This window comes from Diplotaxodon limnothrissa, linkage group LG7 (assembly GCF_057381915.1).
Source record: "Diplotaxodon limnothrissa isolate DT_005_m linkage group LG7, D_limnothrissa_male_GT1.1, whole genome shotgun sequence".
Lineage (NCBI taxonomy): Eukaryota > Metazoa > Chordata > Actinopteri > Cichliformes > Cichlidae > Diplotaxodon > Diplotaxodon limnothrissa.
The window spans coordinates 47,631,330-47,657,743 of NC_140602.1; the positions used below are offsets into that span (position 1 = coordinate 47,631,330).

Consider the following 26,414-nt stretch of genomic DNA (forward strand, 5'->3'; position numbering starts at 1 on the left):
AGACCAGATCAGCCCAGGTTTGTGGTGATATGGGATAATGTCAGTTTCCATCGGGCTGCTCTGGTCCAGGCCTGGTTCTCCAACCAAAGTCAACTTGAAGTGGTATGCTTGCCCCCTTACTCACCATTTTTAAACCCTATAGAGGAATTTTTTTCGGCTTGGAGATGGCGTGTATATGACCGCCAACTACATGCCTGCATGCCTCTTCTGCAGGCAATGGAACAGGCCTGCGGCGACATTCAGGTGACAGCAATCCATGGATGGTTTTGACATGGAAGAGGATATTTTCCCCGGTGCCCAGCGGGAGAAGACATTGCTTGCGATGTTGATGAGGTCCTGTGGCCAGACCCCAACAGACGGCGGGATCCATGAGCCCACGTATGCACAATTGTCATGATTTTTTGTTTACAGTATAGTGTTTTTTCTATTACTGTATTATGGGGTTTTTTTTGTTTTGGTTTTTTTTGCTTTATCTGAATTCATGGTACTGCAATGTACAATATTGAGTAGGTCTATTTGCTTTTTTGGTTGTTTGCAAATGTGTCTCCTGAAAATATGCCTTCTGAATGAACAATGGAAATCAAAGACTGCAGTGCTTTATATAAAGTAGACTAGTGTGTTCCTCCTGCTCTGTAAGTGTTTGCATATGATGCAAGTATGTGTCATTTTGTCAACAGAGTTACATTTTGACAAAGGAATGTTAGGTTTTGATAGCAGAGTTTAGGTTTTGAGAGTAGAGTTTCAATTTGGTGCAGATGTGAATGGTATATTTCCCAGTGTTGTGTCATGTTTACTTGTGTTTAGGGTTTTGGCACAATGAGCAAAGTTTTGCAAAATGTGTTCAGGCAACGGGCAAAAACTGTAATATCAGATATCCACTCTAATGAATGGAGCTTTAACATTCATCACACTCCATGTTGTGAACTACAGTAAACGAAAGTTTGAGGTTTGACCTTTAATTTTTTTGTCAGTTAAGGCTGAAACTGTGACTCATTATTCCCGCTTGTAACACAGTCACACAAGTCACACATACATTTTAAAGAACCCCCCCCCTCCTTTTTTTGCAGCATGCAAATCAGAAATGTTGAAACTGAATAAGAGCATTTTCACAAGGGTGGCACCGGTACACTTTCTAATCAAGGCAGGCATTTTGACATGTCACAGCAGGAAAAGCACTGGTGTAATCGATGACATCAATATGTCATTCAAGTGTCCCGATTCCCTTTAGCACAGCTGATCAGTACATTAACTGCAAGCAGACTTCAGAGCCTCTACGCTTCCTGCTATTACAAATGAAAATAAGACTAAAATCAGGCTGAAAAACACCACAAAGTAAACGTGCTTACAGTAAGATGATAACATTAAATACTGCACATCCTGGAGATTTGAGTATGTGTTTTAATGGAAACCCCCCTCAAACAAAACAAAACAAAGCAGTGCTTAGGTGATCTTGTGACTGGCATCACTTCTTTGTGTCACCACGTGAAACATCACAGGCTTTTCCCTCACTGACAAAAATAAAACAGCGTGACACAAACATGTTAAACAAAGGTTATTGCTGATGGCCTTTACCTCAGTGTTTCAGCTAAAAAAAAGTGACATCTAATCAAAGTATCGCGCTACATTTTCATCAAAATTTGTGCGCACTCACGAGACGGGAAAACGATGTCCATTTACTGGCAAGTTACTTTTTCCCTTGCATAGTTCAGCATGAGATTCAGCACACGTCTCTTGACGTCTCAAAGAACTGCTTATAAGCACAGAGTATCTGCATATTTCTGAATCCCTTAAACATTTTTAGCAAATCTATTAAACTGGCCCTTTGGACAGTGATCATTCAAAGTCTGATCAATCAGTTTAATCTGAGGCCTACAGGAATCAACATTCTTGGTGCCAGAGAGACATGTAGTTATAGATCTAACATCTTCAGACTGCAGCAAATTACACTGTAGTCCACACTGCTCTGGTAATGTATACACAGATGCTTGTAAAGAATGCTTTCACTAACCTTCCAAGTAAGAAAACCCTTTCAAAAAAAGGACAAAAACAAAGTCAAACTTTAAGTTGGCAATGAATAACAGAATGGCTTTTTGGCCTGTCATTACAGTACCGCTGAATATGGCTAATAAATACAGCAAGTGAAGCCTCAGAGTAACAGTTCACATTGTGCTGTGTCTCTATAAGATATCAGGAGTATGGTAAAAATATATATATGTATACCGCTCCCAAAGAGCAGAGGTTCACTGTACTATGTAAAGTACTTTTTTTAACCCATCATATCCATTTAAATATTTTGCTGTCACCACCCAGCTCGCCCCTGAGAGTTTTAAATTCCCCAAAAGGGATATTTCACACAGTCAGTTTTCACTTCTTATCTATCTTAACTAATGTAGTACATTTCATAGTTCTGCAATTAAAAAAAAAAACTACAGTATTATAGTTTATCTGACTAATTGTGGACTAATCTCATTTCATGGATCCCTTCTTTACACATCAGCAATGTGTCTGTACAGACAGACTGGACTCCTGCTCAGTTAGAAGGGGGACAGTCTGTCCTCCGTGATCCCTCCTTATTTGTGCTTCTCTTCATCACCGTAGACCTTCCGAAGGCTGGAGTCCAGCAGGTAATCCACTGACCTGCAGAGAACATGGGAGTGAAAATGCTTTTATTTACCATGAAATTATTTCTGGTTCCATTTCCTAAAGCAGAAGTGCTGCAAAGAACACTTCTGCTTTCAACGGCTGCTGTTATGCAACGTTTTATCAGCGAGTGATAGCGGCTGAATTTGCTTATAAAGGGAAGGTAGTTGTACATGTAATATTGTGCAGCACCCATATTTTAAATAAATAACCTCTCTTATTTTATCTACTTTTTTTTTTTTTTTAACTTACTGAGATTCTTATTCTGTTCTGCTGTATTTTATTTAGGTTTTTACCTATGAGATCCTTTCCTTTATGTTAATTTATTTTTTCTGTTTTAATCAAGTTCTTTATTTGGGGAATCAACCTGGGTAGTGTCAGAAAGGATGAGATTGCCCTTACAAGTGGTGGGGCTTCCCCCCAAGGGAGGGACTCTTTCATTATAGACAAGCTGAAGACATTAGTTGGGGAGGGACTCAGACCAGAGTGGTACTCCTCTGCACCTACGGGGGGAAGTTAAGGTTGTGGTGGAATCTGGCCAGGATGGCTCCCGTATGCTAGATGAGGTGTTTCAGGTACAGTTGTGGTCAAAAGTTTACATACACTTGTAAAGAATATAATATAATGTCTCTACCGAGTGTCCCGTTATTTCTAAAACTCTGATTTTTCTCTGATAGAGTGATTGGAACAGATACTTCTTTGTCACAAAAAACATTCATGAAGTTTGGTTCTTTAATGACTTTATTATGGGTTAACAGAAAAAAGTGATCACATCTGCTGGGTCAGAAATATACATACAGCAGTGCTAATATTTGGTTACATGTCCCTTAGCCATTTTCACTTCAATTAGGTGCTTTTGGTAGCCATCCACAAGCTTCTGGTTGAATCTTTGACCACTCCTCTTGACAGAATTGGTGCAGTTCAGTTAAATTTGATGGCTTTCTGACATGGACTTGTTTCTTCAGCATTGTCCACGTTTTCAATGGGGTTTAAGTCAGGACTTTGAGAAGGCCATTCTAAAACCCTTATTCTAGCCTGATTTAGCCATTCCTTTACCACTTTTGATGTGTGTTTGGGGTCATTGTCCGTTTGGAACACCCAACTGCGCCCAAGACCCAACCTTCATGCTGATGATTTTAGGTTATGTTGAAGAATGTGAAGGTAATCCTCCTTCTTCATTGTCCCATTTACTCTCTGTAAATCACCAGTTCCATTGGCAGCAAAACAGCCCCACAGCATAATACTCCCACCACCATGCTTGATTGTAGGCATGGTGTTCTTGGGGTCAAAGGCCTCACCTTTTCTCCTCCAAACATATCGCTGGGCATTATGGCCAAAAAGCTCGATTTTTGTTTAGTCTGACCACAGAACTTTCCTCCAGAAGGTCTTATCTTTGTCCACATGATCAGCAGCAAACTTCAGTCGAGCCTTAAGGTGCCGCTTTTGGAGCAAGGGCTTCCTTCTTGCACGGCAGCCTCTCAGTCCATGGAGATGCAAAACACGTTTAACTGTGGACAATGACACCTGTGTTCCAGCAGCTTCTAATTCTTGGCAGATCTGCCTTTTGGTGATTCTTGGTTGACTCTTCATCCTCCTGACCAATTTTCTCTCAGCAGCAGGTGATAGCTTGCATTCTCTTCCTGATCTTGGCAGTGATGAAACAGTGCCATGCACTTTATACTTACAAACAATTGTTTGCACTGTTGCTCTTGGGACATGCAGCTGCTTTGAAATGGCCCCAAGTGACTTTCCTGACTTGTTCAAGTCAATAATTCGCTTTTTCAGATCCATGCTGAGCTCCTTTGACTTTCCCATTGTAGCATTTGTGGGCGTTTGTATCCAATGAGCCCTATTTAACCTGTCTAAGAGAAGTCACCAGCTGTAGTCACTCATAATCACTCACAAGAAGTTAAGAGGCCATGCTATGAAGCTCAGTTCACTGACAACTTTCTAAGTCACCAAAATTGCTAATTCATGTTGCTGTATGTATAATTTTGACCCAGCAGATGTGATCACTTTTTTCTGTTAACCCATAATAAAGTCATTAAAGAACCAAACTTCATGAATGTTTTTTGTGACAAAGAAGTATCTGTTCCAATCACTCTATCAGAGAAAAATCAGAGTTTTAGAAATAACGGGACACTCAGTAGATCCATTATGTTATATTCTTTACAAGTGTATGTAAACTTTTGACCACAACTGTATGTCCACCTGAGGATCCTCCTGGAGGTGGTGGCCTCGGAGAGTTGGTGTGAGCAACTCCGCTCAGACTGCTGCACCCGAGACCAAGTAACTATCAGAAAATAGATGGATATTTAAGGCTCTTTTTTTAACTTTGTGTTTAATGTTTTGGTTGTAACAAAGAAATTCCCCAAACTTTGGGATAAAATTAATCACCAATTAATATTCCTCTTTTTTTTATTATTATTAATGACCACTATACATTGTGCTTAGGGTAGTGTAACCTTTTCAGGCTTCATCAACAAGGGATGATATAAAACATTTCAGCTCTTTAAACTAAAAGCTTTAAACTAATTAGGTGTAATTTTTACAAATATTTCTGAATTTTTAGCATGACTTTTTTTTGTATTTTTTGCTTGTTTTTTTAGGTATTTTAAGGAATACATCTAGCATTATTCTACTCCCATGAAAAAACAAGCAATGCATTTCTTCTTTCATGTGTCTCACATGTCTCAAAACACCTGGGCCCTGTATATTTTATCCTTTAAGTAGCAGTGAATAGGACATTTGTTGGGGAAAGACAAATCCCATGAAGACATAATACTGCTGAGCCACTAAATGTGTTACAGTAGAAACATTTGAAAAATCATGTTAAAAATAATCTATTTAAACATATACAACACAGGCTTTAATAGGATTTAATATGATGTCAGTCCGGGAAGGCTATCCACAAGGTTTAGGAGTGCGTTTATCATTCTTCCACAAGCCCACTTGTGAGGTGTTGGAAGATCCATGTTTTATGGACCTTGCTTTGTGCACTGGTATGCAGTCATGTTGGAACAGGAAGTGCCATTGAATTCAATGATTTGGATGAGTGAGTGAATATACTGTAACTTGTGCTTACCTGTCTATTGGAGTGATGATGAAGGGGATTGTAGAGAGACCTATAGCAGTGGTGGTCCACTTGCGGACAGGTAATGGCCACCTCGTGGTCCTTCCTAACAGGTACAGCGACGCGGCACACACACGATTAATGGTAAATCCTGGGATGATCACGGATGCAAGAGCCTGCCACACAAATGTGTCCACCACTGCCACAGCAACCTTTGTTGTCCTCCCTGGGTTGTCCCCATGAGCCTTGAGACACAGTTGGATATTTGGAAAAATGAGGGTTGTCACAACTGTTGTGGTCAGGTTTTAAACACAGTTAATGATGAAAGTTTCAAGAAGCAGTGAAGGGGATAAGCAAGTTTAGCTGGACTTTTCAATTGAACCAAAAGCTACAAGCAGCAATATGAAAAATGCATTCTCTTTTAGTCTGAAGATCACTTGTACCACCTTTTGCAAAAAATGAAGAAAAAAAAAGTTTCCATTAATTTATTTTAAACTATGATCAAATTCAATTTTGCAGTTGCAACTATGAGGTGTTAAAAGGAATGCACAGTCTCCCTAGATCTCATATTAGGTTGACATCATGACACATAGACATTTATTGAGATAGTAAATGTTTGCTTACAGCTGTGCCAAATGATCTATGTCCCAAGTTTGGTTTAGCAAATCAGTGGGACAAATTTCAGAATTTTTTGCCTTGAGGTTCAAGAAGAAAAAAGAATACAAAGAAAGAACAATAAGAGGAAAATAGAAACATGTCTGTGTTTCTTTATGATCCTTTCAGATAGTGGACACTTGTGGGGCTTATAACCCATTAAAAACATATATATTTACTTACCAGTTTTAGTATGTAAAAGTCAAACTGTTAAAATAAAAACACTTATAAAGTACCATGTCTCAAGATCAAATCCATTCCAGGGATCTCGGATCAACTAAGGTCATTTTCACACCTATGGTTCATTTATTATGGTCCAATTTAGATGATGGGTTTGCAAACTTGTAGCTTTTCTCTGTGGTTTGGTTTCTGTTCACACAGAAAAATCCAAGGGAACTCCAATCAAACTAACATGTGTCACTACAACCCAAGTGAGAATGTCCAGTCTGCTTATTGGCCAGATGTGTCTGGGGCGGGAGGAATAAAAGTAAATACAGGAAAGAAAGTGTTGTGTTCTGGACTATTGGAGAACATGAGCGAATTTACATTCATTTTCACAGCTAGTTGCAGGCCTGTACAGACCTTTGCACATCTAAAGTACCATGCTGGATCCTGAGCACATGTGACTAGGGGTTGTTTTTTTACACACAAACTTGCAATGTACACCTGGTAGTTGGTAAATATCAAGGTCAGACAAACACAAATGAATCTCAGCAAGGGGGAAAACGAATTAGAATTCAACTTAAAGTCACTAAAAGCCAAGACAAGAACTAACAGACTTAAAAACTCCTTTGTCCCACATGCCATCAGACTGTTTAACTCCTCTCTGGAGGGGAGAGGGAGGGGAAACAGGAGGACAAAGGAGGGGGGAACAACTAAGCTGTAGTGCCTCTGCACCTCACTGTACAATACCTTGTGCAATACTTTTTGTAAATAGTCAACAGTGCAATAGACTCAATACTTGAAATGTGCAATTCACTTGTATTTTTATTTTTTATTCCTATTTATTCTATTTATCCCCTTTGTATATTTTATTTATATTTGTCTCTGTATTTATGTGTGTGTGTGTGTGTGTGTGTGTGTGTGTGTGTGTGTGTGTGTGTGTGTGTGTGTATATATATAACAGTTCTGTAACTGTAACTTTGGTCGTTGCTGTGCTTTTTTTGGAAGTCGAATTTCCCAGAGGAACCCACCCGAGGGATTAATAAAGTTCTATCTTATCTTATCTTATCTTATTAAACCCTTTCCTTGTTACATAAAAATGAAAATGTACCCTATAAGGTGTATTAATGAAGATACAATAAACTAATGGCAATATCTCACCACAGCTGCTTTCTTCCCTTTGTCCACGGCATCAGCAGTAACATATGCAGTGGCCACAGCATAGCTGCCCCATACCAAGCTCACTGGCACAAGAGCACGAAAGGCCTCCCCGACTTCGTTGGCATACCCTGTGGGAACAGAGATATAAATGCATTCTAAGTCTGCTTTACATACACAATAGCCTATCAGGTGCTGAAGCTCCAGAGCAGAAAGCTAATTAACAGTTCTAAACTTTTATTCATAATAATAAAGAATTTATGATATTCAAAGTAGAGGATCTCTGCAGTATTTATTTATAAGCTAGATCGCAGGACAGGATACAAATCCTGAAACGAAGGGGCTAATAAACAGCTGTATCTCTTTCCATTTCCATTCCAATGATGGTGGAATGACTTACACTTCCTAGATCTTTTATTAAGAAGTCCCCTGCGCCATATCCCATAGTACATGAACATCACTGGTACAATTAACACCAGTCACACAGAAGCATTATCTTTGGTTCAGTGACAACAGAACCAGTGGAGCGTGGTGGAGTCAAATTCTGCTGCTGCTCTATGATTACATCAAGGGTACTGCGGGCAAAACTGAAGCTACTGTTCAAGCACTGCCAACATGTCTGTCACAAGCTTTGTGTTTTAACACATCAAAAATCAGCTGAATCACATGTAATCAAAAATAGTCTGAGTATACACGATGTAGTGCTTGTTTTTGTCTCGACCACAAGTCACATAAAACTAAAAGAAAGAGCAGTCAGAGTAGCAGCAACTGTATACAAAAGACAGAGGTTACCGAATACCAAGCGATTGATTGAAGTATAGGCAAACATCATGGATCTTATAATGTTACGATTGGTGTTTTCACAAAGAACGTAGGCCACAAGACGACCTTCTACAAAAACCAGCCATGGCAAAAGTTGCTGAACTGGAGGAATAAATGCCTTGCAGTCTGAACCAGTTCCAAACACACCTGACAGTGATCACATCATAATAGAAATAAAAATCAGGCTAAACAAGAACTGCAACACTTCAAGTATATGCACAATTGGTTTGGCTGCAGCTTTTAACATAGCTCACACTGGTTTTCAGTCATTTCAAGGTTGTTTTGGGTTTTGTTTTTTGACAATATCAACACAATTCCACCTTCTTAACCTGTTCCACCTACTAAATTTGCTTTCCTGCTACTTCCTCCACTTACCCAAACTGAAAATGACTGTTTTGACAATCCAGGACTTATTGCTGAGGCACAGGTGCAAGGAGACACACTGAGACTGCAGTGAGATATCTAAAAAATAACTCAAACTGTCATTTTTCACAACTCATCTCTTGTGTATTTTGCCAAGGTTTAAATTAAGAATGGCTGCTTTGACTCTGTCTCCTAAGGTTTAAAGGGGAGAGAGACCATTTGACTTCAGCATCAGCACACAGTTCAAGGTCATGCATCTCTTATGGTATGGGGGTACATTACTGCCTATAGAACTGGCAGCTGGCACATCTGGAAAAGCATTACCAATGCTGAAAGGTTTTAGAGCAACATGCTCCCATCCAGACAGTGCTTGCATACTTCAGCAGGACTATACTAAACCACAAACTGTGTCTATTACAGCAGAATGGCTTCATAGTCAAATAGTCCAGGTGCTGAACTGGCCTGCCTGCAGTCCAGATTTTCTTCCAACTGAAAAGACAATTAATGCATCATGAAACGAAAAATGCAGCAAAGAAGACCCAAGACTGCTGAGCATCTAGAGTCCTATATCAGACAAGGACGGAACAATATTCCTCTCCCAAAAGTCAAGCAACTGACCTCAGTTCCCAGACATTTATGGACTATTGTTACAAGAAGGGGGGGATGCTACACAGCAGTAATCATGGCTACGTCCCAAAGTCCCAGATTTCATCACATGGTACACTTTCATTTTAAATATTTGACTGTTACTGCCCAGATCAGCCACTGGATTTGGACCAGAAGGTGAGAGTAACATTAACCAAAAGATAAGAGCCCTTCTTTTCTACAGTGCATGCCATCAAATGTACTGATGAGGTAATCTAAGAAAGCACTGTCTAATAAGAAAATATGCCATGACTGCTGTTTGCCCAGCAAGACAGGAACGTTAGTTAGAGAGATTGGGTATGTTTTATGTGCTCACAAGATAAGATAAGCAGCAGCGATAAGGACCACAAATGCTGAAAAAGATAGCAGGACGTGGGTGATAAAAGTGACGTTTAGAGATTTCCATGAACAATTAGTGAGTGCTCACGTACGCAGCGGGGCAATTCTGCTGCATTATTTATTAGCATCAGATTATAAAAGTAAATTGGTATTAATCTACAAGCACAGCAGACAAGCCACTGTCTCTTCTATTGCCATCCACCAATAAATAGCCTCCTGTGTTTCACTGCCAAAACACTTTGATTTGGGGGGGGGGAAAAGTGCGCCATTCAATACTTTGTGGTAACATGCTCAAAATATCTCTAAAACAACCAAACGTAAGGAATTTAAGTAATCTCAAAGGTCATTAATGGATCTTCCTACTAATTTAACTGATTATTTTGTTATAATTAAGATCAGTTAAGTTTGAGTTGGATAACCACCACCTGGCAATTTCATCGCAGTATGGAGACATGTAATATTAATAATAATTTCATGTAGAAATGTGTAATGTTTCTTAATGTACAGAATAATATAGCTGGAAAACAAAAAACTGATGGTTAATACTTTTAGGTCACCCTTGTGCTGCCAAAACAGCTCGGACCTGACCTCAGGGGGTGTCCTGTATTTTGTCACCAGGAAATTATCAGCAGATCCTTTGTGTCCAGCAGGTTACTCTGCCCTTCACGTTGGGAGCTTGGGGAATCTGGACGCTGGGACAGTATCCGCCTCTGTTATTCACGTTCGAGGTTTTTGTCAGGTGGAGGGCTGCTTTTGCCATGAGTGGCATGCTTGACCTTCAGTGCTTTTAAGTTAAAGTCAAAGTAGCATCCACATGAATACCGGCACACATCGTAATAAGATCATTATTGCAGCTGAATTAACATGTAGGTGCTTTCACTGTTGCGGCATATTGACACATACAAAAATGACAGGAATGCACATTACGCCGCATACACACTGCTACTACCGTGTTACTGCTGCCTAGTATATGTTATGAAAGCTGAGGAGGCATGTAGCCTGTGGGAACAGCTGCAGAGTTGATGCCCTTCAGGACTGGTTGCTGCTCGCGCCCTCCCTCGCTGTAATAGCTGGTAGAGATGGGGAAGTAAAGGGAGAAATACACTAACCTTAAATAGGATCACGCCTGGCCGTTTCTCAGTGGTTGAGTCACTGTCTCAACTTGCTTGTCAACTGCCTTCACTGAGTGATTTTAAGGGCTAACCGGGACAACTACACGCCGTGGAGTTAGTAGCGCACTGCGTCTTACATAACAGTGTGGAAACAAAACCGCGACACTGCCGAGCATACCTTCAATGCTTCAAAAGTATACCATGCAGTAATAAAACGACCTTGAACAGGCAACTTTACTATAAATAGATATTGAGGAGAGTGGTTAGCTGCCTTTGCTAACTCCGAGCTAGCTAGCATTTGGTCCACACTCTGTCCCGGCAGTGAATTTAGCGCAGGTAACCAGAAACCAATTAAACAACACATACCCAGGAAGCGGACCCACGTATCTCGATAAATGTCCACCGTTTTCTCCAGCTGTTCTTTAGTGGGATCCATGGTTTCCTGCCTTCCTTCACACCATCCCCCGCTGCCAAACTCTGAGAGGGGGCGTGGTCTCCTTCACAACATCCACTCCGCCGACCAATCTGCTGTGCCTGCGAGCCAACACAGGGCGGCAGCAACATATTACAGTGTAGGTTTTCAGAATCAGAATACTTTATTGATCCCTGGGGGAAATTATTTAATTTATTTAATAATATAATTTAATTATTTCAGTAGTGATGTGCAATACTACTGATTTCCTTTCCGATCCGATACCAAGTAATATTCAGGGTGGTATCGACGATACTGATCCGATACCGATGCTTTGTACAAAAACGTATTTTATTTATTGTATCTCAAATTATAGCGTCATACTGATTACAGGACATCAGATTACTTGTTCTTATCACTTAATAATAGCAAGTTCATCATATAGAAATAAAAAAAACTGAACTTGTGCGCTATTTGAACACCTTGCCTGCCTGCAGCACTAAAGGACTCCGTGAGAGACGTTTGTCTCGCCCTAGCAGCACCTGTCCCTGTCCTCCTCTTCAGTTCGCCTCAACATACACTCCTCATATTCTGTGATATGATTTACTCTGAGGGGTTTGACAAGGTTAGTGGTGTTGCCACAACCCTACATGCCAACCCTCCCGATTTTTCCGGGAGAATACCGAATTTCAGTGCCCCTCCCGAAAATCTCCCGGAGCCACCATTCTCCCGAATTTCTCCCGATTTTCCATTCAACAAAATTGAAAAACCATTTCGCAGAATTCATAGCATGGCCCAGCCAATTCCAGTTTCCAACAATGGCGGCAGCTACTTAGTTTTAATATGACTCTTATTTCTCTTTCTGGGTCGCAAAAAAACTTTTAACATATTTTCACACAGCTGAATAAACGTCAAACAGAAAACTGATTAAACAGAAGTGTGAGACGGTCGAGAGTTTACGCCAGCGCCCGGTTATATTTTAGATAGCAAGGAGCAGATGACAGAGTTTCACTCCACCGAGGGAGCTCGTGACGTACTACCCGGCTTTCTTTCATCAGGTGGAAGCAGCCTCTGAATTTGGACACCCCCCGCTGTTTTCCCCCGGCCAATAATAACGGTGACATTTAACGTATTTTATCCGATAAATAAACACTGTAAAATTTATTCATCACCCCCCCCCCCCAAACAGCCCCTTTGAATGTCTCCCTAATTCTGAGGTCTCAAGGTTGGCAAGTATGGCCACAACACCGCACTTTTTTTTGCCACATGTATTGCAAACCACTTCTCAGCTGTTTGTGGAGGTAAAATACGTCCGCACAATTAGCTCAGCCATTGTTGTGAGTGCGCGCGCCAGTGGGTGCTAGATATTTATACAGCCGTATTTCGCACATGACTATGAAAGGCGGAAGAGGAAGTAGTTCCTTTGAATGTACGAATGATATAGTTTCTTTCCACTGTGTTCCTGTTAATGATAAACTACAAATTTACCCTAAATTACTAAAATATCGATATTTTAATGTGAGAATCGATTCTAGAACATAAATGATTGGTATCGGAGGAATCGATATTTCAGGATCGTTCCGCACATCACTAGTTTTCAGGATTTTCCAAGCGATCAGAAGGTAATAAAATGTGACATAGTCAGACTGTATACCACCGACAGCGGCGTCATTTGTAATGGAAAACCATTCAAGGTGTTCAACCAATCAATCCCAGTAGGTACTATCCGGTTGTTCAGTCTGACGTCACTAGCCGTGTCTGGGTCTAAACTTCGCTGCAGGTCCATATATCAAACGATCACTATGGCATTACTGAGAGTTGAAAAACTGTCTAAAGTCTTTCATCTTTAATAAAATGATCAGCGTTCTGCTCTACCAGGTGTAACAATTGAGTTTAACATCCAGGCATCCATGAAAACGGAATTTATGACATTTAAAGGAGTTAGAAGTTAGCAGGGAGTTAGCTCGCTAGCTTCTATCTAAATACAATATAGCATGTCCTGACTGCGGGGTTTTGGAAACAAATTAAAACGTACAGCTCTCCTATCACTTCCAGCATAAATGAAGACAGAAAACTAAACAGCAGTAACGTTTGTAGGGTTACTGAAGTTGGGCTAGCTGGTATATAATGATGTGCTGCGTGACCGCTAGCGACACAGCTATGTTAGCATAATATAAACAAGCTAACTTTTTTTCCACTCGGTAAAAGTTACCGTGAGTGTTCTCGGTGGTCAGGAACAAATGTAATCACATGGCAGGATGCTGTAAAAGGACCAAACTTCAGCCAGGAGAACAACTGAGATAATCCATCCACAATACGAGGTTAGTCATTCATATACTGCTGCATGGGCTGGGCTGTAGTTACATCCTAAGGTTTTAAAAACTGAGCTTAAATAAATGATTAGCGGTAATAAAAGCCGGGGGAGGTCAACAGTGATCACTGACTGTTTTAGGAGCTTTTTTAGATCAAATAGAAGAAAATACATAACATTAAACATGTTAACAACACAAAAGCCATATTAAACGCAGACTACTTTAGACCCGGGAATTGGATTCGTCCGTCATCACTGAACAACCAGATTGGAAAAGGGTCTGCAGATTATCATGACCTGGATGACCAAGGCTGGACTGGGACAAAAAATCGGCCCGGGCATTTTGACTAGAGACCGGCCCACCAGGATAAAGATTGAAAATGTGACATCATTCAGGGGTAAAACCGCAAAGGGTTCTGGGAACTTGTGGCAAGAGGTACTAGCGCACGCAGGCTTTCAATTGAACTCAGTTACACAGCGATAAAAAGAAACCCAAAAAATGGCAAGAAGCTGTTGTATTATTAACTTCAATAGCCGGTCACATGGCAGCCACGGGTAACGAGATCGTTTTTTTTTTTATCGGATTACGTCGTTGAAGAGAAATTTTTTAAGCCATGTTTCTGAAGTAAGAGCCGACGGATGGTCTGGATATAGGGCTGCTCAATTAATCGAATTTTAATCACGATTACGATCTGGGCTTTCAACGATCATTAAAAATGACTGAGCCGATTATTAGCCCCTCCCTCATTTATCCACGACACCTTAAAGGCCGGTCCGTGAAAATATTGTCGGGCATAAACCGTCCGTGGCGCAAAAAAGGTTGGAGACCGCTGATTAAGAGGACCCGAGGGAAGCTCGGAAAGCTAAGCAGAAGTTATTTGGAGAGGAGAGTGACTGCTGTTGGTTGAAAAGAGAGGTAAAAAAAAAAACTTCAGTGGTGTTGCACACTATTTTATATTATTTTTTAAAGTCATTATTCAATACGTTGTTATTGTTAACCCTTTAAAGCCGGTCAGAGCAGCCCGCTCCGTTTTGTGTAACTATTTTTAAATCCCTGTAGAACCGGAACCGCGTAAGCTAGCGCAATAATTTGTTTTGCATATGAAACCGGAGGAGTTGTACTTACATCTTATGCCATCAGCTTGTCCTCGGTCAAGCTTTGCAAAAATTGCATAAAAAGCGCTTGCAGGAACCAAAACATAATATTCCAGAAACACGCTTTGCCGATCTGATCAGCTGTTCGTAACACTTCCCACAGTGAAACAGACATCAGCGCGAACTATCACATGTCCGCCATTTCCTGCCCGAAACCGGAAGTGACGTCATTTTCGTGGAAAATGTAGTTTTTTACTTGTAGGCCTTAAAAACCTATACTGGTCATGTTTGACTTTTCTGAATAGTTTCTGGGATGCTTAGAACTCGAATTGCACTGCTGGAAATAGTTTATTTTGATGCACATGCTGTTTTCTTTGCTAATTTGCATCATAGGATTGTTTTTTGTTTTTCCTGCAGTATATAAAAATTGCTGTATCTCCAAAATAAAACTATGAAGACACTCAAAATAAATTTCCTGTTGTTGTAAACTATTTTGTGCAACTTTTTTGTATTTACAGTTTTGAGGGATAAACCTCTTAAATTTCTCCAAGTAGAAATATATGTAAAAAAACAAACACAAACTATTTTAAATTTTTTTGTAGTTTATTGCACTTTTTTGCAATTAATGTAGTTACTATGGCCTTAATGCATACATATTATTAAAATATGGGCTATAACAGTTGTATAGCAACTTGAAATGCTCCCACAAATGGCACTACAACATGTAAAAAAATAATATAAGCTCTGGCGGACTTGGTTCTATAGTAGGTCTTAAAGGGTTAAATAAATATCGTCAAATAATCGAGATCTCAATTTCAGTGAAAATAATCGTGATTATCATTTTTGCCATAATCGAGCAGCCCTATCTGGATATACCAAATATAACGTCTCAGAACCCTCCAGCTCACATGTTAGTCTGCTCCAAGCATTCCCACAAAGGTCAGAGTTTTGTAGTAGTTAATACGTCATTTTTCTTAACATAATTGGTGATATAGGTTACAAGCAAGTCTGGCGCTGAACAGAAATTGTCGCGCTATGCTCCTTTGTTTATTGTGCATAAATAGTGAATTGTCCTGACACAATATTGCGTTTCGCTTCTGTTATTACCATGGTACATTGACAAAAACATATACTTTTATTCACAGGATAAAACAGTTGTTTTGTATCACTTATTGTCCAGTGCGATTACAACATACAATATTATTGTCACTGCTACATTTCTGTAATGCTACCAGAAATTATTTCCACTACTAATTAATTACCGTTGAGCTCAAAGGTTATATTAATAAACGGTTAACGAATGTGTATTTATGACGACGATTTGTGAGACTGGTAAACTTACCTTTGTTCGTGCAATGGTCTTTCGTTCTACACGGTGCGTTTCAAGGTCCTGCACCCATCCGTCGGTAAACTGTACCTGGGCTTGTTGCAGTGACCTGAAGTTACTAAACTTCATGAGTGTATGCACTCACTCCAAGAACCGTATAATTATAAATCTGAGCGTGGTGAAAGTTGGGCAGCACGCTAACGTCTTTTGTCCCTCTGCGTGCTCGTAAGGGTAACCCTTTCACACCTTTGATTTTTTCCTCGTATCTTTTCTTTGTCTTTTCGTCGAGTCTGTCTTTGTACGGACCGGCATTGTTCTCATTTTGTTTTGTACATTCCTTTTTTGTGCGGCAAAGAAAAAACAAGAAGGTATTGGAACCGGAGAATGAACGTTTTGCGGTGCTGCAAATGCTTGGATTGTTTTGCCACTACTTCCCGGCATGCAACGCGCGAAAATCACGTGATTGCTAAAAAAAGGGGGAGGGTGCATCCGGCCTCCTCGGCTGTAATTGGTCCAGCCCAGAGTCGATCATGACCAATTGGCCAATCCAACACCTTTCATTATATATACCCTTCCTAAAAAAAAATAAAAAAATCCATCGGCCCATAAAAACAAAAAATCGCCAGCGGCCCACCGGGCAAATGCCCGGTATGCCCGATGGCCAGTCCAGCTATGTGGATGACTAAGAACCTACAAACGTGGCAGTGTTTCCCAAAATGTGGGCCGTAAAGGTACTGCATGTGTGCAGTAGTAATAACAGAAATCTAGTTTGAAACTACTCACAAGTTACATAGGCGTTGGGGGGTGTCACACATTGACCTCAACACTTTTAATTGGGTATAGTGGGCATATAATAATCATTAGCAATTTATAGCCAATCAAGGTTACCAAGCTGCCTGTTTTATTCTTAATTAAGTATTGTTCATAAATTTACAAGCACAGACCTGCTGTGTATGCTGGCTGCCTTAAATGGAAAGCCAGTATATGCAAAGACTCCCCACACCCAGGACACCACCTGTTTACCTTCAGGGAAGAGATATTGGACCATTAAAACCTGAAAAAACAGACTAAAAAGCAGCTTCTACCCCAGGGCTTTGTCACACATTAGGAGGACATGGGAACAGAAAAGGGAAAGAAGACAAAAGGACACACACAAACACACATAAACACAGGCAGAAGTTGTCAGGTCACCTGTTCACCTCCTAAATCTACTAACCTTTACATGTGCTTTTGTGCTAGAAATGGAATGGCCACTGAAGACTGAACATACTTAATCTCTACGCCTTGCCATTGATCCCCTTGTGCCTTCATCTAGACAAGAGACATTTACTTGACCACACTCTCACATGCTCTGTACCTACATCACCATCCCTGACAGCTGTAGCTTGGCCCATAAGAGGGTCAAATCATAAGAATGTGTTACTTTGCAAAATGCTAATAATAATACTACTACTAATAATAAAGATAAAAGATGAAGTAACATATGTCTTCTTTAGTTTTTTGTTTATTCCAGATGATCACCCAGATGTCTGGCTGGCTGAATGTAGCCTTGTCCTGTGAGCCACCGTAAGGATGTACTTGGAGTGGAACTGGACTGTCACCGGCCTCAGGCTCTTCACCTTTTCAAAGACAAAGCAGTCATTTAGATAAAATATTGGATATTGTTTACCTGTAACAGCACAAAGAGAATTTAGAAATGTAATTATTGACAAGAGTGAACAAGCACTGATAGTGTAATCTCCAGCTGTGGCCACGTTTAGAGAATGAGAAGTGTTTGTTTTGTTTTTTTCACAAAGTTTGCTGTTTCAGTGATAGTATAGCATAACAGCTGATATATCATATATTATATGATAGCTAGTCCAAATTTTGATGGGAATATTGGACTTAGCCAATTTTCACAGTTTGAAGGCATTGTCTTGTGTCCCGTATACTGCTTAACTAGCACCAAAATTAACTACGTGTAGCATCAAGTTTTAGCATGTTTTATGTTATCTTGTTTTTTTCTAAGATTAGCATTGTACAAGAACAATTTTACTGGGTTCTAAATTTTTTAGAGGAATATAGGCTGCATGTTAGCTTCTTTAGTTGAAACCTAATTTTTTAAGCCATTTCACAGCTCAATTAGGGTAGAGGTATATAAAAACAGCCTTAAGCAACAAATAGTTCTGCATCTTTCCCCCGTGTTGGGAGCACACACAGCAATCAGAGAGGCAGATCAATGAGCACTCTGTGTGTCCCAATTCATGGGCTTCACAGGCCGGGTGAGGCTGTGAAATGGGACGGTCTAGCCTTCAGATTTGCATCACCAGCTGTTCCCACCCTTACCACCTCTCCCCATTGGTAACAGTGGGAAATGATGGATGCTGAAACTCTAATGGCTCTCTTTCTAATCTTTTTATTAATTACAGAGCTGTCCTGGACAGGTTTTTTAACAATGAGGACACTAGACCTGATTTTCGCCTGAGCCAGGGAGTCTCGGAAAGTGCTGCTGAATCTGATTAAACAGGATCAGACACATGGTTGTGGTGCAACATTTGAGGTCCTTGTTTTTCTTTTCTGGCTGGCAAATGGAGCAGCCTACAGAGTTGTTTCCAGAGTGTTTGCAATACCTCATTCCACTGTTCATCACATCATCCACAGGGTCCCAGAGGAGGTGGTGGCTATTCGCCATCAGATCATCCCCCTCCCTCAGACCCCTGATCTGCACGACCTAGACGTCGTGTCTCATGGGTTTGCAGGGCTAGCAAGACACAGAGCCTTTTTGAAAGCAGCTGGTTCAATTGACAGCTGCCATGTCTGCATTAAGCCTCCCAGTGGCCCTGATGGTTAGTGCTACAGGAACAGAAAATTGTTCCCATCAATAAACCTACAGGCAGTTTGTGACGCTTCCTTGATACATATGTGGGCCGGCCTGGGTCAGTGCATGACTCCAGGGTGCTCCGCAACAGCCCACTGTACAGGCAGGCCCGTTACCCTCCTCCAGGGCATTTCATCCCCGCAGATGGAGGGTACCCATGTCTCCAACATCAGCTCCCCCTAATTACTCCCTACAAGAGGCCAGTCCAAGGTGTAGGAGCCTGTGCGCTTCAACTCATCATTCCATGGCCATGATGGCACACTCTATTATCCGGTCTTTAAGTGACATATGAACCCAGGTCTAAACTACTCTGCATTCATCAAGGCTGTTGTAATTGTTAACATGTTCTAATGCTTCTTATCTTGTTCTATTCAATCTGAACAAGCCCCTAAAAAAAAGCCAGTGATCACGGTCGGCCTCTCTTGGTTTTTATTACCACTATTCATTATATATATATATATATATATATATATTACACACACACACACACACACACACACAATTTAAAAAAAAAAAAAAGTTAATTTACCTGTTACTACCACACACCAAATCCGGTCGTTGGTACTTGCTGAAGCTGCACTGAAAAAACACGAACGTGATAATATACATAATTATACAGCTGGCTGCTGTGTCTGTGTTGTCCTTGCCACACTCAAATGCTGAAGTTGAGAGAGTATTCAGCCAGATGAGTGTGGTAAAAAGCAAACTTAGAAATTGGGTGTCTTTGCAGAGCCTTAACTCCATCCTGTGCATCCGATATGGACTGAAGCTGTCTGGTGAGGCTTGCTATGAGGACCAGCTCATAATGTTTTGCAGATTTTGGGAACATCAGCTGCTTACTCATTTAAGTCCACAGGACTTTGCCATGACAAGAGTGCCACAGGGTTCTGTATTAGGTCCCCTCTATTTAACATTTACATAAACAATCTTGGTCTAAATGTGCCAGATGCAAACTTGCACTTCTATGCTGATGATACAGTTTTTTACAGCTGTGGTTCAACTCTTGTTCCTTGCAGAAAGCCTTTTTTGCTGTCCAGCACTCATTAGTTCAGCCTAAACTTGTTGTCAATGCAGACAAAACAAAGCTCATGTTGTTTTTTAAATCAAGGAAATGGGCCCAAACAATCCCATCAGTAACCACTCTTGAAGGTATTGGTTCACACGTATAAATATCTGGGAATCTTGATTGATGACTCACTCACCTTCAAACCACATGTAGAGAATCTTGTGAAAAATCTGAAGTTAAAACTGAGATTTTATTTTCAAAATAAGTTGTGTTTGTCTTTTAATATAAAGAAGCGGCTTGTTGCTGCAACATTTTTGCCTCCAGATACAGGTAGAAAAACTGTGCTGGATTATGGAGATATTCTATATATGAATGCTTCTGCTCAATGTCTTTGAATGGTTGATAATGTGTATCATGCTTCTCTGAGGTTCATCACTAACCGTAAAGCTCAGACTCACCACTGTGAGTTATACTCTCAGGTAGTGTAGGATGGCCTGCTTTGGCAAGGCGGAGGAACTCTCATTTATACAGTTTCATATATAAAGCAATACTTGGGTTGCTGCCTTCTTATACATGTTTCCTGCTTGCAATGAAACATGCTGGTCGGTATTCTGTTTGTTCACATGGTTACTTGTTGCTTTCTGTTCCATTTGCCCAAACTGAATTTGGTAAAAGAGCTTTTGTCCATTTAGCAGCTTTGGCTTGGAAAAACTGCAGAACGAATGGAAAATGACTGAATTCATTTCATTAAGTGCTTTTAAATCTAAACTACGAATCCTTGAGGCCATGTCCATAACATGTAACTGTTTCAATTAGATTGATTGTCATTTTAACTGATTTTTTATTTTTATTTGAGTTTCATTGAATTTTACTGAATTTTATTTATTTATCATTTATTTTTGCATGTGTGTTGTTGCTGCCTGTGTTTAATTGAGTAATTTCTGTAACTGTGAGACACTTACTGCTGCCTATTTTGGCCAGGTCTCCCTTGAAAAGAGGTTTCTAATCTCAATGGGATCTTCCTGGTTAAATAAAGGTTAAATAAAATAAAGTTTTAAAAAAGTCAAGTGCTACAGTTGCTGAACTTGGCATAGAGAATCTTGACGAAAATGAGGATGACCCACTCTTTCTGTGAGCCAGCACAGCCTATGTGTGTGTGGAGGGATGTCCGAAAAAACAATTGTGTTTTAATTGTGGCTTCAATAGCCAGGTTTTGCAAGTGACAAACCTTGAGGGGTTTTTTTTTAATTTCTAACTTCTTTTTCTTTTTTTTGTTTAATGAAGCATGGACACTTGGTTTTATGGGGTTTTTTTTTTGGGGGGGGGGGGGGGGGGGGGGGTTGTTGTTTTGTTTTTTTTACTTCAACCCAACTACAGACTAGACAGCCGCCACTCATGGCATGAGCTTCTTCCAGTTGCTGTCATTCAGGGCATTCCAAGTTTTCTCCTAGAGCTGTATTTTTGTAGTTGCCATCTTTGGTACAATAGTAGTCCAAATGTAACAAGGTAGGGGGAAAAAGGTAAACCAATTCCCAAAAAAGGAGCTGCCTCATTACCATTGAACAGCGCATAACGAACTGGCGAGAAGTGGCAGGTTGGCCTAGTTTAAGAAGCCCTCCTGCTGATTGCTTGTAGATGAGGCCCAGGTGAGACGCAGGAAGCTCCACCCCTAAGGGGTGGACAAGAGGCTGGCAGATGCAGGTGGAAAAACCCCAGACACTCCCGCGGACCATCACATTTATTTGTTCCTGCATTACCTGTCTTTTACATTGCACCTGTATTTCTAACTGCTCTTTTTCGTCGAGTTCCAAGTTTTCCACTGGTATTCTGCTACATTGCTTTTTCTTAGCAGTCTTTGGTGAGAGTACTGGACATTTTGTGGTTTGCCATGAGCCATGCTTCAATGGCTCATGTTTTGCGCACGAGAAACCTGGATTTTTTTTTTCTTTAATGTCTATCATTTTTTTTTCTCTTTTTTTTGTGTGAATGTTCACCCGTGGTTAATGAAGCCTGGATGCTTAAAATACTTTAAGTACCTCTCATATATGTGTTGTATATTTTGCGGTTTGTTTGGTTTTCTTACTACTAATTTTTTTTTCAACCCAGCTACAGATTACATGGCTGATGTGAGCTATAGTGGCAGACCTCACTTTTTGAATTTCTATTTTTTGTCTCTTAGTGCTACAATGAGTAGTAGTGCTAATATCTTATACAGCGGTCCCTCGTTTACCGCGGTTGCCTTTCACGGTGCAAAATGTTTCGTCGGCATTGTTGTGTTTGTTAGGGAGAAAACATACAAACATACAGTACAGCACTTCAGAGTCACACTGCTAGTAATCGAAGATTTATGTATTTATTTATTTATGTAAATTTGACAAGACATTCTGTACTGTACAGGAGACATGGCACGAGATTGATTGACAATTGGTCTACAGCCAATCAGGACGCAGAACACAATGCGCTGTAAGGGGGGGAAGTATGCAAAAGTGCACCCAAAAAAAATCCATGAAACGGCGAGGCTGCGAAGGGTGAACCGCGTTATAGCCACGGACCACTGTACTTCTAAAAGTTGTTTTGTTTTTCTGAAAAGGCAGTTACTTTTGCGTTACTTGTCAAGTGCCTTCATCATTTCAAATGTTAATAACCAAAGACAGTATTTTGGCTTTTGTGTGGACTCACAACTTAGAAATGAACAAAACGCAATAAGCATACATAAATTTAATTAAAAAAACAAAGTTATTCAAAACTGACGACCACGTCACAGATTTGGGTTGTGAGAGCGTCTGTGTTGAATGGAGAAGTTCACACTAACGCCTCTGTCTTTCTAAACGGAGGGACAGTAACTGCGTGTGTACATGCAAGCATCTAAAAACTGCAGATAGTAAGATTAACAGCCACAGTATTTTATCTATATCTGCAATTGTAGAAATTTATCTCATGTAAACGATAACGTTGCAGACAGCGTGACGTCAAAAAAAGGTGCACACCTTTGACATTGCATGACTAAATCTCCGTTTTCGAAAATCAACACCCTGGCAGGAGCTTTTAAAAACCTCAGTTTTCAGTGATGGAAAATACTGTTTACGTGTGGACGAAAGGCTCAAACGCATAGAAAAAGCTGCGTTTTCAAAAATACCCGTGTACGTGTGGACGCAGCCCAAGTCTTCTGTCAGATCTGTATATTTTGTAGACACTTTCTGTGGTTCTACAATACTCCAAATGTGACTTGCTGCACAGAAGTTTAAGTTACAAATTCAAAATGATGAGGACCATCCATTTCTATGATTTTCCAATTTTAAATCTTTAATAATACATTTAATTGTTGCACATGACCTTCTCAAACATGACCTTCGGTGTTGTGTTGCCAAAATTAGAAATAGAATCTTTTCGCTTGGCGATCAGGATTTTTGAGCGGTGGTTCTTGTGGCGTTGCATGGAATTATCCTGAACCCTCATATCCTCATCCAAAACAACAATACTGTGTTTGCCAATGTGGCCTTTTAAAATGGGTACATTTTTACGTTCTGCTTTTAGATACCGTGGGTTGTGTTGGTTCTCAGTAGGGCTGGGTATTGTCACTGATTTCCAGAATCGGTTCAATTCCAATTCACAAGGTCCTGAATCGATTCAATCCACGATTCGATTCGGGGAAATTTTGCCTCAGACAGTCAGCAATATTATAATTCTGATCACTTATCAATACATATCTATATTTTTATATCTATAAAAAGAAACCTGACACTTGTGAGACTTTATCAAAGGTGTAAGCATTACAGCAGATTCCTTTGTGGCAAAGTAACTTGAGGATAAAACACAGAAAAACATGAAGGCAGTTTTCCTGGTCTGGGTTTTTATAGCAGATGACCTTAAAAATATTGTGCAGTCAACAACGAAGTGAAGCAGAGCAAAGTTACAGAGGTTTGATTAGAGACACCGCGAAGCATTTTGCAGTTTTGCATATTTTAAAAAGTTTTAATTTGTTCAGTATTGAACAGCGGAAATGAGGCTTTCTTGTCGGAAGTAAGAAAAAACGACAACAACAAAAAACAGCTGCCGACACTGTAGACTGGTGGTAAGTAGTGGTGGGTTTTTTATTATCGACTTAGAGAGAGAGAGCGTGCTCTACATGAAGTGTGATTTTATCGTGGTGGAAGCAAACAGCAAAAGTAAGAGGAAATTCGTGATGATGTTTATGATAAGCGCAGTTTGGATCATCTTTTGCTGCTGGTTCAGTCAATATTGTTTGGAGAGAGATAAAACCTGCAGCTTCAGAATCTAGCGCAAAAAAGACGTAAACACAAAGCGTGGACCTGCCGACGCTTTAAAATCAGTGAGCTGTTGGCTTTCAGCCCCGAAGGAGTGTCCCTGTACGTGCTGTCGGGTGAGAAAGGCGACATCTCGCTCATTCAGATGCGTTGGGTCCGCGTTTTGTGTTTACGTCTTTGTGCAGAATCCGTGTACCTGCTCTCATTTACTGTCTTAACTGTTTGGTGGTTCTTGAAATTTTGTGAGATGTCACCAGAGATTCTGGCATTTCGGGCAAAATAAATTTATATTAAAAAAATCAATTCTGGATTTTAATGAATCGATATCACGTTATCCAGACCAGAATCGATTTTACTCAATAAATCGATAATCAAAACCCACCCCTAGTTGTCAGCTTCCTGGTGACGAGATCTTAAAGGCCTTCCTTTTTTTGGGATATTTTCTCAAGGTCAGCAGGTGCATGCTTTTCTTCCCCAACTTCCCCAAATATTTCAGTTACTTAAACTTGTGAAATTTGATTTTATGTACTGTGTAGCCTGTATAATAAATACATAAATAAGTATGTAGCCCAATAAGTATAAAAAATCCAGAAAGCTACACGGTGGGTCATTTACAAACACAAGTCTAACTTAACTTCCACTCTTTTTTTTGTTAGAAAAAAAATGTAATTGTTACATGCTTAAATTTACACAACACATCAGAAATCTGGAGTCATGAACAAAAGCTGAAACCTAAATTTTCAGGATTTGTTGGGTTAACCCTCTGAGGTCCAAAATATAATTGGCCATTTTTCACTACTTTTGATTTTACCTTTGTATTTCATCTTTAAATTGTTTCATTTATGTTGGTTTTTTTTTTTTTTTTTTTTTTTGGGGGGGGGGGGTTGCCTCGCCTTGCTTGGTATCATTCTTTTTAACTCAACTTCACATTTTTTCATTGACATACTGTATTAACACAACTGATTTTAAATCCCACAAAAAACATAAAATCCTAGTACTAGTTATATTTTTTTACTGTAAAAACCACAAACATGTTAATTATTTTCATAAATTGAAATGCAAATATAAATTGTAAATTTTGAAAACTTGCGCACAAATTTTGTAACGGCTAAAGTTATATACAACTATTTATTTAAAAATGCAGCCAATGCATCTGGTGTTTGTTTTTTTTGGGGTTTTTTTTTTTTTGTACAACCATTTCAAATTACTACTGAAACTAAAATGACAGAACAAATCGGGTGTCACAAAAAGATGTCCCACAAATTATTTGTTACAGTAAAAAAAAAATGTCCACCACAAGACAGAGGAGACCACCTATGGGCAGAAATCTGTGCCATCAGAAACTGAATTTGAATAAGTTCAATTTGAATTTGAATTGCTCCGATTGAATCTGAATTGTAACTTGAATAAATGCTTTTGAAAACTGAATTTGAATTAGTCTAATTTGAAATTGAATTTATGGTTTGAAAATGATCATCACTAAATTGAAATTGAATTTATTTTTTGAAAATGAATTGATTTGCTTTGAAACTGCATTTTATCCTTTAAAAATTCAGCTCTCGAATAATTTCAGTTTCACTTCTCACCATTCAGTTTCAGTTCTACAATTCAATTTCAGTTCCAAAATTCAGTTTTCTGGAACTTACATCCGGTTCCGGTTCAAGCGCAGATTAATAGAACTACGTTTTACTAGCGGACCGAAAGTGTTACCGACGGGAATCTACAGCGTCTTGAGCTGAATTAAGACTTCAGAAGTCATTCTTCATGTCGAATGACCAGCGGATAAACTCTCAGGTTGGTAATAAATGTATTACATGTATAAGAACAAGCGTCATGTTAACAAAAGATAGCCGTAAGGTAACTGTTATGCTTATTGTAGCTGCTAGCTAAAAACGCTAATTTAGCGTAGTTTGCCCTGAATTCAGCTTTGACAAACAAATATGATCGACTGTTTCTAGTAGAATTCCAAAGTTGTCATCTTGGACCCTCTCAGAGTACCCCCTCTGTATGCTTGCAGAGACCCCTACAGTAGGGAAACATGCAAAACTGTGCCCAAACCTTTGTGTTTTAGCTTTATTTATGTCTTACACAGCATCCCAACTCTTTAGCTAACTTAATAACTTTAGCTAAAGTGAATAGTTAGTCTAATTCATTAGTGCAGCATTACTGGATC

The 26,414-nt window shown here is 39.8% G+C and overlaps 1 protein-coding gene across 1 annotated transcript; it reads right to left on the reverse strand.

The window, feature by feature from the left end:
* Positions 1–972: 972 nt before the first annotated feature.
* mtfp1 (mitochondrial fission process 1) lies at positions 973–11,444 on the reverse strand. The gene is made up of 4 exons (XM_085358288.1): positions 11,335–11,444; positions 7,691–7,818; positions 5,726–5,958; positions 973–2,637 (listed from the first exon to the last, which is right to left on the reverse strand). Exons 1-4 carry the CDS (start codon positions 11,402–11,404, stop codon positions 2,571–2,573), a joined length of 498 nt encoding a protein of 165 aa, XP_085214414.1. The 5' UTR covers positions 11,405–11,444; the 3' UTR covers positions 973–2,570.
* Positions 11,445–26,414: the final 14,970 nt, after the last annotated feature.